Source organism: Oncorhynchus nerka, linkage group LG11 (genome assembly GCF_034236695.1).
Source record: "Oncorhynchus nerka isolate Pitt River linkage group LG11, Oner_Uvic_2.0, whole genome shotgun sequence".
In the NCBI taxonomy this organism is placed as follows: domain Eukaryota; kingdom Metazoa; phylum Chordata; class Actinopteri; order Salmoniformes; family Salmonidae; genus Oncorhynchus; species Oncorhynchus nerka.
In genome coordinates, this window is record NC_088406.1 from 51,856,909 (window position 1) to 51,869,728 (window position 12,820).

General features: G+C 43.2%; 1 protein-coding gene across 1 annotated transcript in view; it reads left to right on the forward strand.

Moving 5' to 3' along the window:
* Nucleotides 1–506: 506 nt before the first annotated feature.
* kmt2a (lysine (K)-specific methyltransferase 2A) overlaps nt 507–12,820 on the forward strand; it is a 48,100-nt gene continuing 35,786 nt past the window's right edge. Inside the window, 2 exon segments of the mRNA XM_029673185.2 lie at nt 507–1,361; nt 11,852–11,924. Of these exon segments, the coding sequence (XP_029529045.2) occupies nt 1,116–1,361; nt 11,852–11,924 (319 nt within the window). The 5' untranslated portion in view covers nt 507–1,115.

Here is a 12,820-nt window from a genome sequence, read left to right on the forward strand (position 1 = left end):
ATCTGAAATCATATATTACATAATATTGTGTTATACAGGTGATCAAGTTATAGTGTAAATATAGTTGAAGTAACTGTTATACAAATAAATGATATATTAACTATCATTAAAGACTGTAAATTAGTGTAAATTAAGTATTTCAGAATGTCGTGTGTTTCAGGTACAATTGCAGGTGCGTTGCAATTTTTTCACTTCCAATTGTAATTAAAAGTTTAATAACAGACCAAAAACAGTGTTTGTGACTGTTTTGTAGGATTTATGAAAGTAAGCAATTTATGCTTTGCGTTTTCATGATTTTGGCACCAATCCCGATCGATGTCTGACCCATATATGACCACGTTCCTTCTGCTCATATCAGGTTGTTTATGGCGCAATTAAATAAATAAAAATTTAAGCCTAGCTACTTCCTGATAGAAATTCAACCACTTGTATGTGTAGTCGCAGTTATATTTTTTATGTGGTCAAATACCTAGCTAGTTGTTTCAATCATTGTTTCGTTAAGAAAACGTATCTATTTTTTTTGTTGCCAGTCTACACTTTCGAACTAACGTTAAAATGTGGCTAGCTAGCGAATTGGTCTACCACGTCATGTTGTAAGACACGGTCTAGCTAGCTAACGTTAGATACTTCAATTTCCAGTCTGCCATTTGGGATTCGTCGACTAAATGTAATATATGTATCTATTGGCATAGTTGTGAAGATCAGCGTTAGCTAGCTATTAGCTGTTCGTTAGCTAGCTACGACTTCACTGCTCTGTTTGACTGCGAGTTCGTGGCTTTCTAGTTGGCTGGCAGCTACACATCTTTCGTGCGTTGGATGGATCATATAATTAGGAATTTAATCGGTTCTCTGAGATGGATCAAGCATCAGTAGCTAAGGACTGTTAGGTGTTTTTCCGGACACGGCCCTGGAACCTGTTTAGCTATGCTATGGCTATACGCTTTTTGACTAGGAACATTGATTAAATGCATATTCGGGGCCACTTTATCTCCACCCCGCAACATGGATACGGATGTTTTTCACCGTGGTGAAGGGTGCGGGGGTTATGTGAAAAGCTGGTTTAGGGCTACGCCCACAGAGCTCTCTGATCTTAGGGCAGACAGGCAGAGTGTAAAATGGCGCACAGCTGTCGGTGGCGGTTCCCCGCTCGGCCCGGAGGGAGCAGCAACTTAGGCACCGGGAGGAGAGCGGGCCGAATCCGGGTCACTGCCTCCCTTCGAAGTAGCACAGGGACCCACCCGAACACGGCTGGGCTCGGACCCGGCTTTGATGCTGCGTTACAGGTCTCTTCTGCTATCGGTTGCAACCTGCAGAAATTTCGGGATGTTTTGGGAGAGTCGAGTGGTTCAAGCAGCGGGGAGGTAAGTGAAAGACCAACTTGATTGTGGTTGGTTGTTAGCTAGCTTGCTAACGTGAAATCGCTGCAATGAGAAGTGTAACATGAAGTGTCGAACACGCGCTAGCAATGGTATAGTACCAAGGAGTTATGTTGCTGCCTCCGCATTCGGTGTTCGGAGTGTGACTCAACTTGTCATCGCAGAGTAGTTAACTTTTTGTTTGGCCTTGATCCCCACACTGGGTATCAAAGCCCATCAAACATGCTTCAATCCATGTGCTGTTACTAACGTTACGTTATCCCTTTCACAGTGATTCACCACACAAGTCACAACAAGGAAGTCCGTTTAGGATCAGTAGCTATCTGAGTAGCACCAACGGTGCTGATGTTGTGAATAGTTAAAAGTAGCCTGGTGACTTTCTAGACAAAATTTGGCCAAAGTGAATTCATTATTGTCTGTCTAGTTATCTAACATTGCCACAGAGGCGAAAATAGAGGGATGTGATATAAAGCTACAGTATCTGGTTAGCGGCCATTGTTGGCTTAGTTGTGGAGTGGTGACTTGTGGGGATAGAGCCTCATCATATCTCACCATCGACTCCTCTTCAGAGTTCAGGATTAGGTCCTACGAGCCAGTGTGATACAGTAACATGCTAACTTTAGCGAACGTTGGCTCAGTCTTTGGTACATTTCTGTGATGCTAGTGTTACATTGATTAACACTGTAGCATGGGACCTCCCGGTTAGCTAGCGAGGTTCCTGTTTGAAAACAAAACATGTCAATTTAGGGAGGACAAGTTAACCTGAACTTCATGTTTTTGATTCTTGTTAAGGCATCTAGCTACCTAACGTTAATTATACTCAACTCATTTGAATTGCAATAACCTAGGAACGTTAGACACTTTATTTTGCAAACATTGACTAGCTTAGCATTAAACACCTATAGTATATCGAAGAGTTCAAGAAGCTGTCGTTATCCATAGCTTGCTGCGAGGTGTCAGTTCAATGCTAACCATCGAACGAGGCTATTTACCTTGCCTAAATGATCAGCTAGCTACTATTAGTCTTTCTGCCTTGATCCACGCTTCTAAAGTTGCTAGGTAGACGCTACAATAGTTAGAAACAACATTGTCGATTTAGATATTTGGGTATGGCTAATGGTCGGGGTAGCTCGCTAAGTGATGGATTTGAGCTTTTGTAGTAAGACTCGCACATTTGGCTAAGTGTTTAGCTCATGAACCTAACGTTACCATGCTACGCACTACGCCACGGTAGCTAGCTATTGCTGATCCATAGGAAAATGGGAGGTGGACATGTTTTTCCCCGTCTTCACACAGTGCGTAGTATCAAAATAATGTCGGCATTGTGGACATCTGATGAAGTGCTAGCGAACTACATTTTTTTTGGTGGGCTGAGAATGGTTCGCCAGTGTCATGTGTGTTTGATGTGTGCTCCTCCGAATTCCATCTTTCTAAGTACTGACGGTAGCCTAGCGAGCTACAATAACGAGCCTTTTTTTTGTTGTCGGACCTTGTGATGTGGGGGTGTGTTCGGGTTTAGCGAACTACCATCTTTATTTTTTTCATGATGAGCACGCGTTCAATGCAGTGGGAGTAGACCCTAGTGTTGTAGTAGAATCGGACATGGAGGGTAACTCAACACTTTTATCAACGTTGTAAGACGTACTGTTATATTAGAGTACTTATTGGGGTAATTCAGGTTTGATGTTAAGAAAATATATTTTGAGGTTTCTCCGGTCCCTCACTCCCCCATGTGTGATTTTTTTCAATAAGCCCCTTATCATAAGAACTATTGCGGTATCTGGAAACACTGATTCTGTCCTGTGTGTTTACACGTATCCTACCATCACTAGTAGATTACCCGAAAGGTTAATATAATATACTTTGATGTTGGCCAGTGCTATAGAAATGAGTCCCTCTGTCTGGGCTAACACTTTTTTTTTTAAATAGGAAGGCAGATCAACATGTCCCCCTCTATCCCAAGACACACAAAGAGCGGGGAAAACACGCTGGGATGCGGTGGGGACATACGGCCAAAATCCCAGTGTAACTTGCCACTCATGGATGTTGCAGACACAGCATTGTGATTTCATTCAGTGGCTGTTGCGCCTGGGCAGGATTGTTCTGGCTCATCGCAGCCTGCTGAGCTCATGGAGCAGCCGGACACTGAGCCCCGCCTTCCAAGCAGACCCAAATCCACTTCAGCCACACAGGGGCCGTCTGAGCTCAACTTTTCTTCTGACAGCTGCCACTTTGGAATAGATTAGCCAAGCCTTTTGGGATCCCTCAAAAGAGGGCTTGTAGACCATTGTTGTTCAAATTGCAGCATTTGTAGGCTATTGAATTGGGTATTTAAATGTTTATTGATCCAGCCAAATGATGGTTGTCTATTTAAGCACCCATCTGCCAAAGGTGTCTTTTTTGGGGACATTTGTTTGGCCTTTAACAAAAATCAGACTCACTTTTGTTTTGTCTTTAGAATCAAACCCCTCTCGCTTGACTCCGATTTAAGACCGATGTCAATCCCACACACAAGTGCAGCTGAATAGATGTTAGCAAACTGAATGCTTTGCCTCACTGGTTTTTGCTAAATGTTGTTTAGGCGGAAGGGGTCCAGCAGGTGTTTGCCCTATTTATATGGCGGAGCTCCCGTCCCCGAGACAGTGTGTGGATCCAAGCAGGAAGCTTTGTCTGCTTTTATTCCAGCTTTCATGAAGTGCAGACGGCTGAAAGAGCACAGGCACTGATATCAAAGGGTGAAGAGCGAAGCCTCCTCCCCTAGGGACTACGCTGGGAGGAGAATTAGTCACAGACCCTCCCATCCACTGCTTTATTCTGCTCTAGCAGGCGGCCAAAGGGTTTTCACCTCTGCTTTCAGGGCTGTGAGAAAGCCATCAATTGTGTGTGGGGTTGGTCCCCCATACTTTATGCCCCTTATTACACCTCGCAGGAGGCGTCTTCAGCTTTGTTTTGATTAGGGTGCTGGTCGGAGCTGCCTCTCTCTGCCACTGTGGGTGTGAGGTGTTGGGAACATGAGCCATCAATTCTAGCAGTATCTGTTTTTTTTACCCAGTATTTTGGCACCCGAGAGAGACGAATATCAATCTTTAGGGGGACACTCAGAATTCCCTTTTTTTTTTTCTTGAATTCTTCCGAGACTCCCGATTGGCGCAGCGGTCTAAGGCACTGCATCTCGGTGCTAGAGGCATCACTACAGACACCCTGGTTCGAATCCAGGCTGTATCACAACCCGCAATTGGACCAGCATAGTCTGGGTTTGGCTCGTGTAGGAAGTCATTGTAAATAAGAATTTGTTCTTAACTGACTTGCCTAAATAAAAAAAATCTGACCAGAATTCCCCAGTGTCCTTTTATTAGGAATGTGCCACAGGAAGGGCATATACATACAGTATGTATATGAGGGGAGAAGTATCCATAGTAAATCGGAGTGAAACCTCTAGCTCTTCATTCGGCTGCTCAGAGGTATCAGTGTGGATTTTGAGGGAAGGCTGCTCCAAATTACTATCATGAGAATACGATCAGGAGGCACATTTGTCTGTACCCAGCTCCAGACCTTTTCTGTTTTTTTTGTTTTGTTTTTATTCTTGTAGCCCACATTTGAATAATACAGTTGCGTAGTACAAAATATCATGCTGTTTTATCCTGCCCTCCATTCATTGCATCAATCGCAATTGGTAAATAAACACAGATTGAGTTCTCCCTGTGCTCGTAATCTTATTCCCTGACCACGTTCAGAATTTTCAAACTGCAAAGCAAGTCTCTTGGCATACTTTCCCCCTGACACCTCTCGATATTCACTCAGGGTTTAGCGCAGTGATGTACAAGGACTCTCTGAAACATCAAAAGGCAGATGTCTCGACAGATAATTATACAGTATGAAATTATTTAGAATTCTGGGGGAAGCGTCAAAGTTTAAACTTTTAACAATGCTAGTAATTAAAGGGGGACTTAAGGTTCTCTAGGCATTTAGATAGCTCCAAACTTCCAAGTTGAATTCTACAGCTTTCAAATATGCCAGGGCTGAGAGTTAATGATCAGTTGCACTACATGATGTGGATATATGGGGTTACAGGGATGGCAGGCAGCCATGTGTGTGTGTGGCGCATCAGCAGTCCTGAAGAGCAGAGCGGAGCAGCCCTCAGTGACTCTCATTCACTCTGCGTTTTAAAGGGAGTTACTGCTGGGACTTCTCTGCCTGGTGTTTTAAAATGACAGTAGATGTTGAAAGTAGGTGAATACATTTTATAAAGCGTTAGCTGAATAGAGCTAACTAGTGTTTTCTTCTGATTCAAGAACAGTCACATTGGGCTTCTCACCTCGCCCACATACACCCACTTGCTAGTGATGCAAAACCGAATACCTTAAACCACTTTTACATCCGCTCTGATATTTATGTGCTTGCAAGGGACAGGCCCAACTAGCAGACCGGAGCATGAACATCTCCGCATTGAATTGGACTTGTTGCTCTGTTTTAGCTAATCTATGAGGAAAGACGAGGCAATTCATGATGTGGAAATGTAGGTTCAAATTAGCATGTTGTGGATGGGAAACAAACACAAGCAGGAGTAAGAAAATGTGGAGTCTGAGTAGACGACAAAAGCTTTTGTCACCCTCTTCTAACAAGAGCCTTCCGACTAGGCTATGCATGCTGCCTTTCATCCCCTTTCTCCCTGACTGTACATTCTACATTTTGTAGACACTCTTATGTAGAGTGTCTACTAAATCAATTATGGCCTTGCTCAAGAGCACAAACAGTTTTTTTTGTTCCCCCCCCCTCTCCCTCCCTTTTTTTCCCTTCACCTAGTCAGCTCGGGCATTCGAACCAGCGACCTTTCGGTTACTGGCACAATGTTCTTAACCGCAAGGCTACCTGCCTTCCCCTGTCCTAGCCGTCCGTAGCAGGTGGCTCCTTGTCCTGCAAGCAAGCCCATAAGCCTTTTTGGTTTCGCAGCATGCTGCTCTCCCCGGGTTGCCTGTGGGCGCGGAGTGAGTGTGTGCCTCTGTAGCGCATGGCTGGCTGCACGGGGAGTGGGAGGCTTTTAGTGTGTGGGAGGCTTGTTTAGATTGGGATTTAGCTTGCTTCTGTGCGAGCGTGTTCAACCCCAACCCCTTTTCATCCTCGCAGTCCCCCTGGAGACATGCACAGGCTCAGTTGCTGTACCAGGTGGTCAAGATGCTGCCCCCCACCTCCCCCTTTTACACACAAACTTACACACACACACACACATCCTCCTTTTCTGCCCATCCCCCTTTCCTCTTCCTCCCCTCGTGTTTTGGCTCTGTTTACATCTTGCGGTGTGGTTCACGCGAAGGGAGGACGAGTGTTTGTGTGAGTGCCAGAGAGGCAGAGCTGTGATGTCATCGAGCTACTCGCGTTTGTCACTTTCCGCCCCCCTTAGTTCCCTGCAACCAACCAACAGCTTTAGCAGCCTGCCTGAGAAGATGCTGAGAAACACTGCCTGTATGAACTGCAGCACAGAGTCAATCAGTGTCCTAGTTGAAGTGGGAGATGGATCGATCTAAAAATGCAGGTATCGGTGGGCAACATGATTTAAAAATGAATGATTTTAAAAGGGCAAAGCTGGTCATTTGAGGCTGCTATTATATTGCAAATGATCAACACTTGTCGTCACAAACAAAAATCTAGGCTATATGCCAAATTAAATTGCAGTGGACCGAATGTGTCCTAATCACTATATTAATAGTAAATGTGATGCTAACAAGTTGGCTGTGCTATTCAGGTTGGAGTTAAAACTGTAGTGTGGACTCCTAGACAGCAGCTGCTCTACAAACTGGGCCGAAGGGACTTAAACTGAAGCCCCACATGCTGCTCTAAATAAAGATTATGAAATTACACACCCCCACTCCTCCGACACGGAGTCACACAAAAGACTTCCACGGGAACTTTGAGATATTAATCTCAACAGCCCTAGGGTTGGGTGGCTGTGGATGATCTGTGGGGGTAAGGCCTAGCAACGATGGGCATCTAAGGACTTTTGTGTTTTCTGACATGCATATATGAGTTGTCTTTGGCCTCTTAACTTGCCCAGTTGTCCAAGTCTCTAATGGTCAGTACTGCTGACTGTCATAAACAACCATACTTGTGATAGTTAAGCTGACAATATAATATACGTTTGCTGTTAAATTTACAGGCATTTTGCAGTTCATGAGCAGAGTCCCACCTTGGTGTTGGAGGACATTGAGTCCGTCTGCCTCCTGTTTTTATCTGCTTTCTCTATAATTACTGTTACACACTCATCCTGTGGCCCAGACATAATTACAAATGGAGGGTCCTGGAGACTTGAGTAATATTCCATTTCTGTCCAATTCCAAGTGAGCGGAGCGGATCTTTAATTGAATCAATCCAAGGACACACTTCCTGGTGCTGTGATTGTGACTCGTTTATATCCTGATATAAAGTATCCCACACCCCACCGTAGAGACTGCACTGATTAGGTTCACCATCATCATGTACAGTTGTAGACGAGGGTTGTGTCCCATATGACACCCTATTCCCTGTCTAGTGTGCTACTTTTGACACAAGTAGTGTTTTAAACAGGCATTTGAGACACAGCCTAGTCAACTGAGAGATCACTATTAGTCATGTGTAACATGCTGTTTGGGTTGCTTTGGAATTTTTGAATTCCGGTAACTCCTACAGATGGCCTCGTTCACTGTGCCTTACCTCAAAATTTAGAAGAGGGAAACATTTAAGAGGAAAGTAAAATAAGTACCCCAATAAGTGAATGTGTGTGTTATGTCAGGAGATGAGTCATCCAATCAGGCCCTCTCAAAGATGACCTGACTGAGTGGGTGACATCACAGCAGATGTTAGGCAGCCTAGCAACCACTGCTGCTATGGATACCTGTGTGCTTTGATGGTACTTCCTGGAAGTGAAGAGAAACAAATGTAATTCTCAACGGTGCAATAGATATCAAGTCGCTCTGGATAAGAGCGTCTGCTAAATGACTTAAATGTAAATGTAATATCATTAAATACATCTGTGTAGCCTTATGACTGCCTGTGGCCATCAAATGCTATATGAAATGTTTCCCCAAAGATTGTAGAACTAAACCAAGGTAGGCCACAGCTTGTCGTTTCAAATTGGAACAAATGAGCCCTAGTGGGCTAGCATACATTAGCATATTTCTGTTGGGGAACGTCTGCTCTGAAGTGCGCGTGTGCAATAACTCAATTCCCTTTGCATTCCTTTTAAACAATGCAACTTTGTCAAAGGCTAGTATCTACAAAACCTAGTCCACTCTGTTGGTAACCGATTCTAGTTTTGGCAACAGAACTGTATTGAGATCAAATGTTTCATCGATAAGTACATTTGCAGAATATCGGCCCAAATCCATCTTCTCCCACTGCCGGCCACTGGGCTTCCTCTCACTACCATATTTACTACCATACCATAAACGCCATCCGGATGCTTCACATTTTATACATCTGATGAAATATCTATCTGTAGCTTCGCTATCTAGCTATGCTAATAGGCTTATTCAGCAATTTTCCTTTTGTGGTATAGGCTATGAAAAAGCCCTTAGTTCACAGGGGCCCTGTTAACGCAGAATTCTGTGTTTTTCACACAGCAAAAAAGAGTGCCTAAGAAATATCTTGCTGCTTTTGTTAACGCATCTTAACTTCTTGCGTCGAGCCATCCCAGATCCGGTATCGTGACTACAGCCTCAAGCTCATTACCATAACGCAACGTTAACTATTCATGAAAAATCGCAAATGAAATGAAATGAATCTATTTGCTCTCAAGCTTAGCCTTTTGTTAACAACACTGTCATTTCAGATTTTCAAAATATGCTTCTCAACCATTGCAAAACAAGCATTTGTGTAACAGTATTGATGGCTAGCGTAGCATTTAGCATAGCATTCAGCAGGCAACATTTTCACAAAAAACAAAAGGATTCAAATAAATATCATTTACCTTTGAAGAACTTCAGATGTTTTCAATGAGGAGACTCTCAGTTAGATAGCAAATGTTCAATTTTTACAAAAAATATTATTTGTGTTGACAAATCGGTCTGTTTTCTTCATCATTCTTCATCACGTTTGGGTAAGAAAAAAAAAACGAAAATTAAGTCATTAAAACGCGAACTTTTTTCCAAATTAACTCCATAATATCGACAGAAACATGGCAAACCGATGTTTAGAATCAATCCTCAAGGTGTTTTTCACATATCTATCGACAATAAAATCCTTCGTGGCAGTTGACTTTCTCTTCTGAATAAATGGAACGCGCATGGACCTACAGATTACGCAATAATTTTGACACAGGACACCGGGCGGGACACCAGGTAAATATAGTCTCTTATGGTCAATCTTCCAATGATATGCCTACAAACACGTCACAATGCTGCAGACACCTTGGAGAAACGACACACAGGGCAGGCTCATTCCTGGCGCATTGACAGCCATATAAGGAGACATTGGAACACAGCGCCTTCAGAATCTGGGGCATTTCCTGTATGAAACTTCATCTTGGTTTCGCCTGTAGCATTAGTTCTGGGGCACTCACAGATAATATCTTTGCAGTTTTGGAAACGTCAGCGTTTTGTCTTTCCAAGGCTGTCAATTCCATGCATAGTCGAGCATCTTTTCGTGACAAAATATTGCGCTTAAAACGGGCACGTCTTTTTATCCAATAATGACATAGCGCCCCCATAGGTTGAAGAGGTTAAATGCTTCTTATTAGGGATGAAAGATATCGTAATTGGCCGATATTAGCTAAAAATGCCACATCAGTATCGGCCCTATGTCTAGTTTAAACGCCGACGATAACCTCTTTTGGCGCTTGAACTGCTAGCGGGACACCTACGACAACATCCAGTAAAATTGCAGAGCGGGAAATTCAAAATACAAAAATCATAATATTAAACATTCATGAAAATACAAGTGTCATACATAATTTAAAAACTTAACTTCTTGTTAATCCAACTGTGTCAGATTTCAAAAAGGCTATACGGCGAAAGCATACCATGCAATTATCTGAGGACAGCGCCCCCACACATACTTTTTCAACCAGCACAGGCGTCACAAAATCACAAATGGTGCTTAAATAAATCACTTACCTTTTTGAAGATCTTCCTCTGTTTGCAATCCCAATGGTCCCAGCTACACAATGAATGGGTGTTTTATAGTAAGCTTATAGTAGAATAGTATGTTCAACAGGGAAGATAAATAACGAAGAGCGAGCACCTCATTCACGCACCAACAAGGCTACTTTTCTAATGAGACACCTTGTAGTTCTTCCAACTAAAAAAAACCGGGCCTGAAACCCTTTCTAAAGACTGTTGACATCTAGTGGAAGCCATAGAAACTGCAATCTGGGTCCTATCTATTTGTATTTCCCATAGGCTACCACTGAAATGGCCTGTGACCTCAAAGATAAAAGAACTGGATGGATTTCTCTGGTTTTCTCTTGCCATATCAGTTCGGTTATACTCACAGACATTATTTTAAGTTTTAGAAACTTAAGTTTTCTATCCAATGCTACCAAGTCACGTCAGTCATCTGAAATTCCGAACAAAAACCAGTCTCCAACATGTTTTAAAAACCGATGTGAAAGCTACCGTGCATACCTATATAACGTAATAACTGCACGTGAAATGTTGCGCTACACGTGCAACACAGGACTCCTAACCTAGCCCACAATGTCTGCTGTGTAGATCGAGCAGTCATTTGAAAGAGTAAGACATTTTTCAGCGAGACAACTCAGCCGAAATTCATTAAAGCCAAGATAATGGAATTCATTACCCTTGACAATCAACCGTTCTCTGTCGTGGGTGATGTTGACTTTCACCGACTGGTCGAGCACCCGGTACACACTACCAAGTGAGCAATTTTTTTCAGATGTTGCCTTACTGGAGTTACACAGTAATAGCATCACTGCTATTAGCTTCACGACATGCATACTATGGAACGACGTTTGGGTCTTTGCGTGTCAAAGATGGTAGCACTGTCAAAGCTGTACAAACATTTTAGACGGTGAGACTTTTTTTCCTGAGCTATCTTTACCTAAGACAGGAAAATGCTCGACTGACTTGTGGTTTTGGCTTTACTGTGTTTCGCAGCTTTGAGTTGGACATTTTGAGAATGTCTAGCGTTCTGACAACCTTCTCCAGTTTAGGCACCTTATCTGGAAAGCATAGGGTAACGGAATGACTGGAACCTGACTGGAGTGAGTCAGCAGCCTGGTGAAAGTGAGATGGGACTACCGTAATTTTTAAGGGGACTAAACTATCTTCGTTGTGAGTGGTTTCAGTACAGGGATGACTGAAGGGCACAGCTAGGCCTGAATATTGTGTCTTTGGATGCTTTGAATTCTGAATCAGTTTATTCATTCATCACTTTGACCTTAAAAAAACAAACACTTTAATCATGCTGTTATTTTATTGAAGTATTTTGGCAAACGTGTTAACGTTTTGGTCAGATTTCATGTTTCTTGTCTTTTCCCGGCATAGGAAGGAGCGTTTGGAGGCTTTGGGACAGTCAGTGAACACCGAAGAATGCAGAGTCAGTCGAGGACGTTGGCAGGTGAGGTGTTTTTATTTATGTACACTACATGACCAAAAGTATGTGGACGCCTGCTCGTCCAACATCTCATTCCAAAATCATGGGCATTAATATGGAGTTGGTCCCCCTTTGCTGCGCCACTCCTCTGGGAAGGCTTTCTGCTAGATGCTGGAACTTTGCTGCAAGGACTTGCTTCCATTCAGTCACAAGAGCATTGGTGAAGTCGGGCACTGATGTTGTGCGATAGGCCTGGCTCACAGTTGACATTCCAACATTCCAAGTTGACATTCCAATTCACCCCAAAGGTGTTTGATGGAGTTGAGGTCAGGGCTCTGTGCAGGTCAGTCAGGTCAGCTCTGTGCAGGTCAGTCTTCCGCACTGATCTTGACAAACAAATTCTGTATGGACCTCGCTTTGTTCTCGGTGTCGTTGTCATGCTGAATCAGGAATGGGCCTTCCCAAAACTGTTGCCACAAAGTTGGAAACACAGAATCGTGTAGAATGTCTTTTTATGCTGTACTGTTTAGGGTCCTAGCCCAAACCATGGAAAAACAGCCCCAGACCAATATTCCTCCTCCTCTAAACTGTACGTTTGGCACTATTTCTATTTTATTTAACCTTTATTTTAAAGTCAGTTAAGAACAAATTATTATTTACAATGACGACCTACCAAAAAGCTTCCCGCCTGGACAAGGGCTGGGTTTAGAATAAAAATATAGGACAAAACACGCATCACGACAAGAGACAACACTACATAAAGATACCTAAGATGACAACACAGCATGGCAGCAACACATGACAACATGGTAGCAACACATGGCAGCAGCACATGGTACAAACATTGGGCACGGACAACAGCAAGAAGAACAATATATCATGCAATGCACCCACAACTGTCAGTGTCTATACATTCGGGC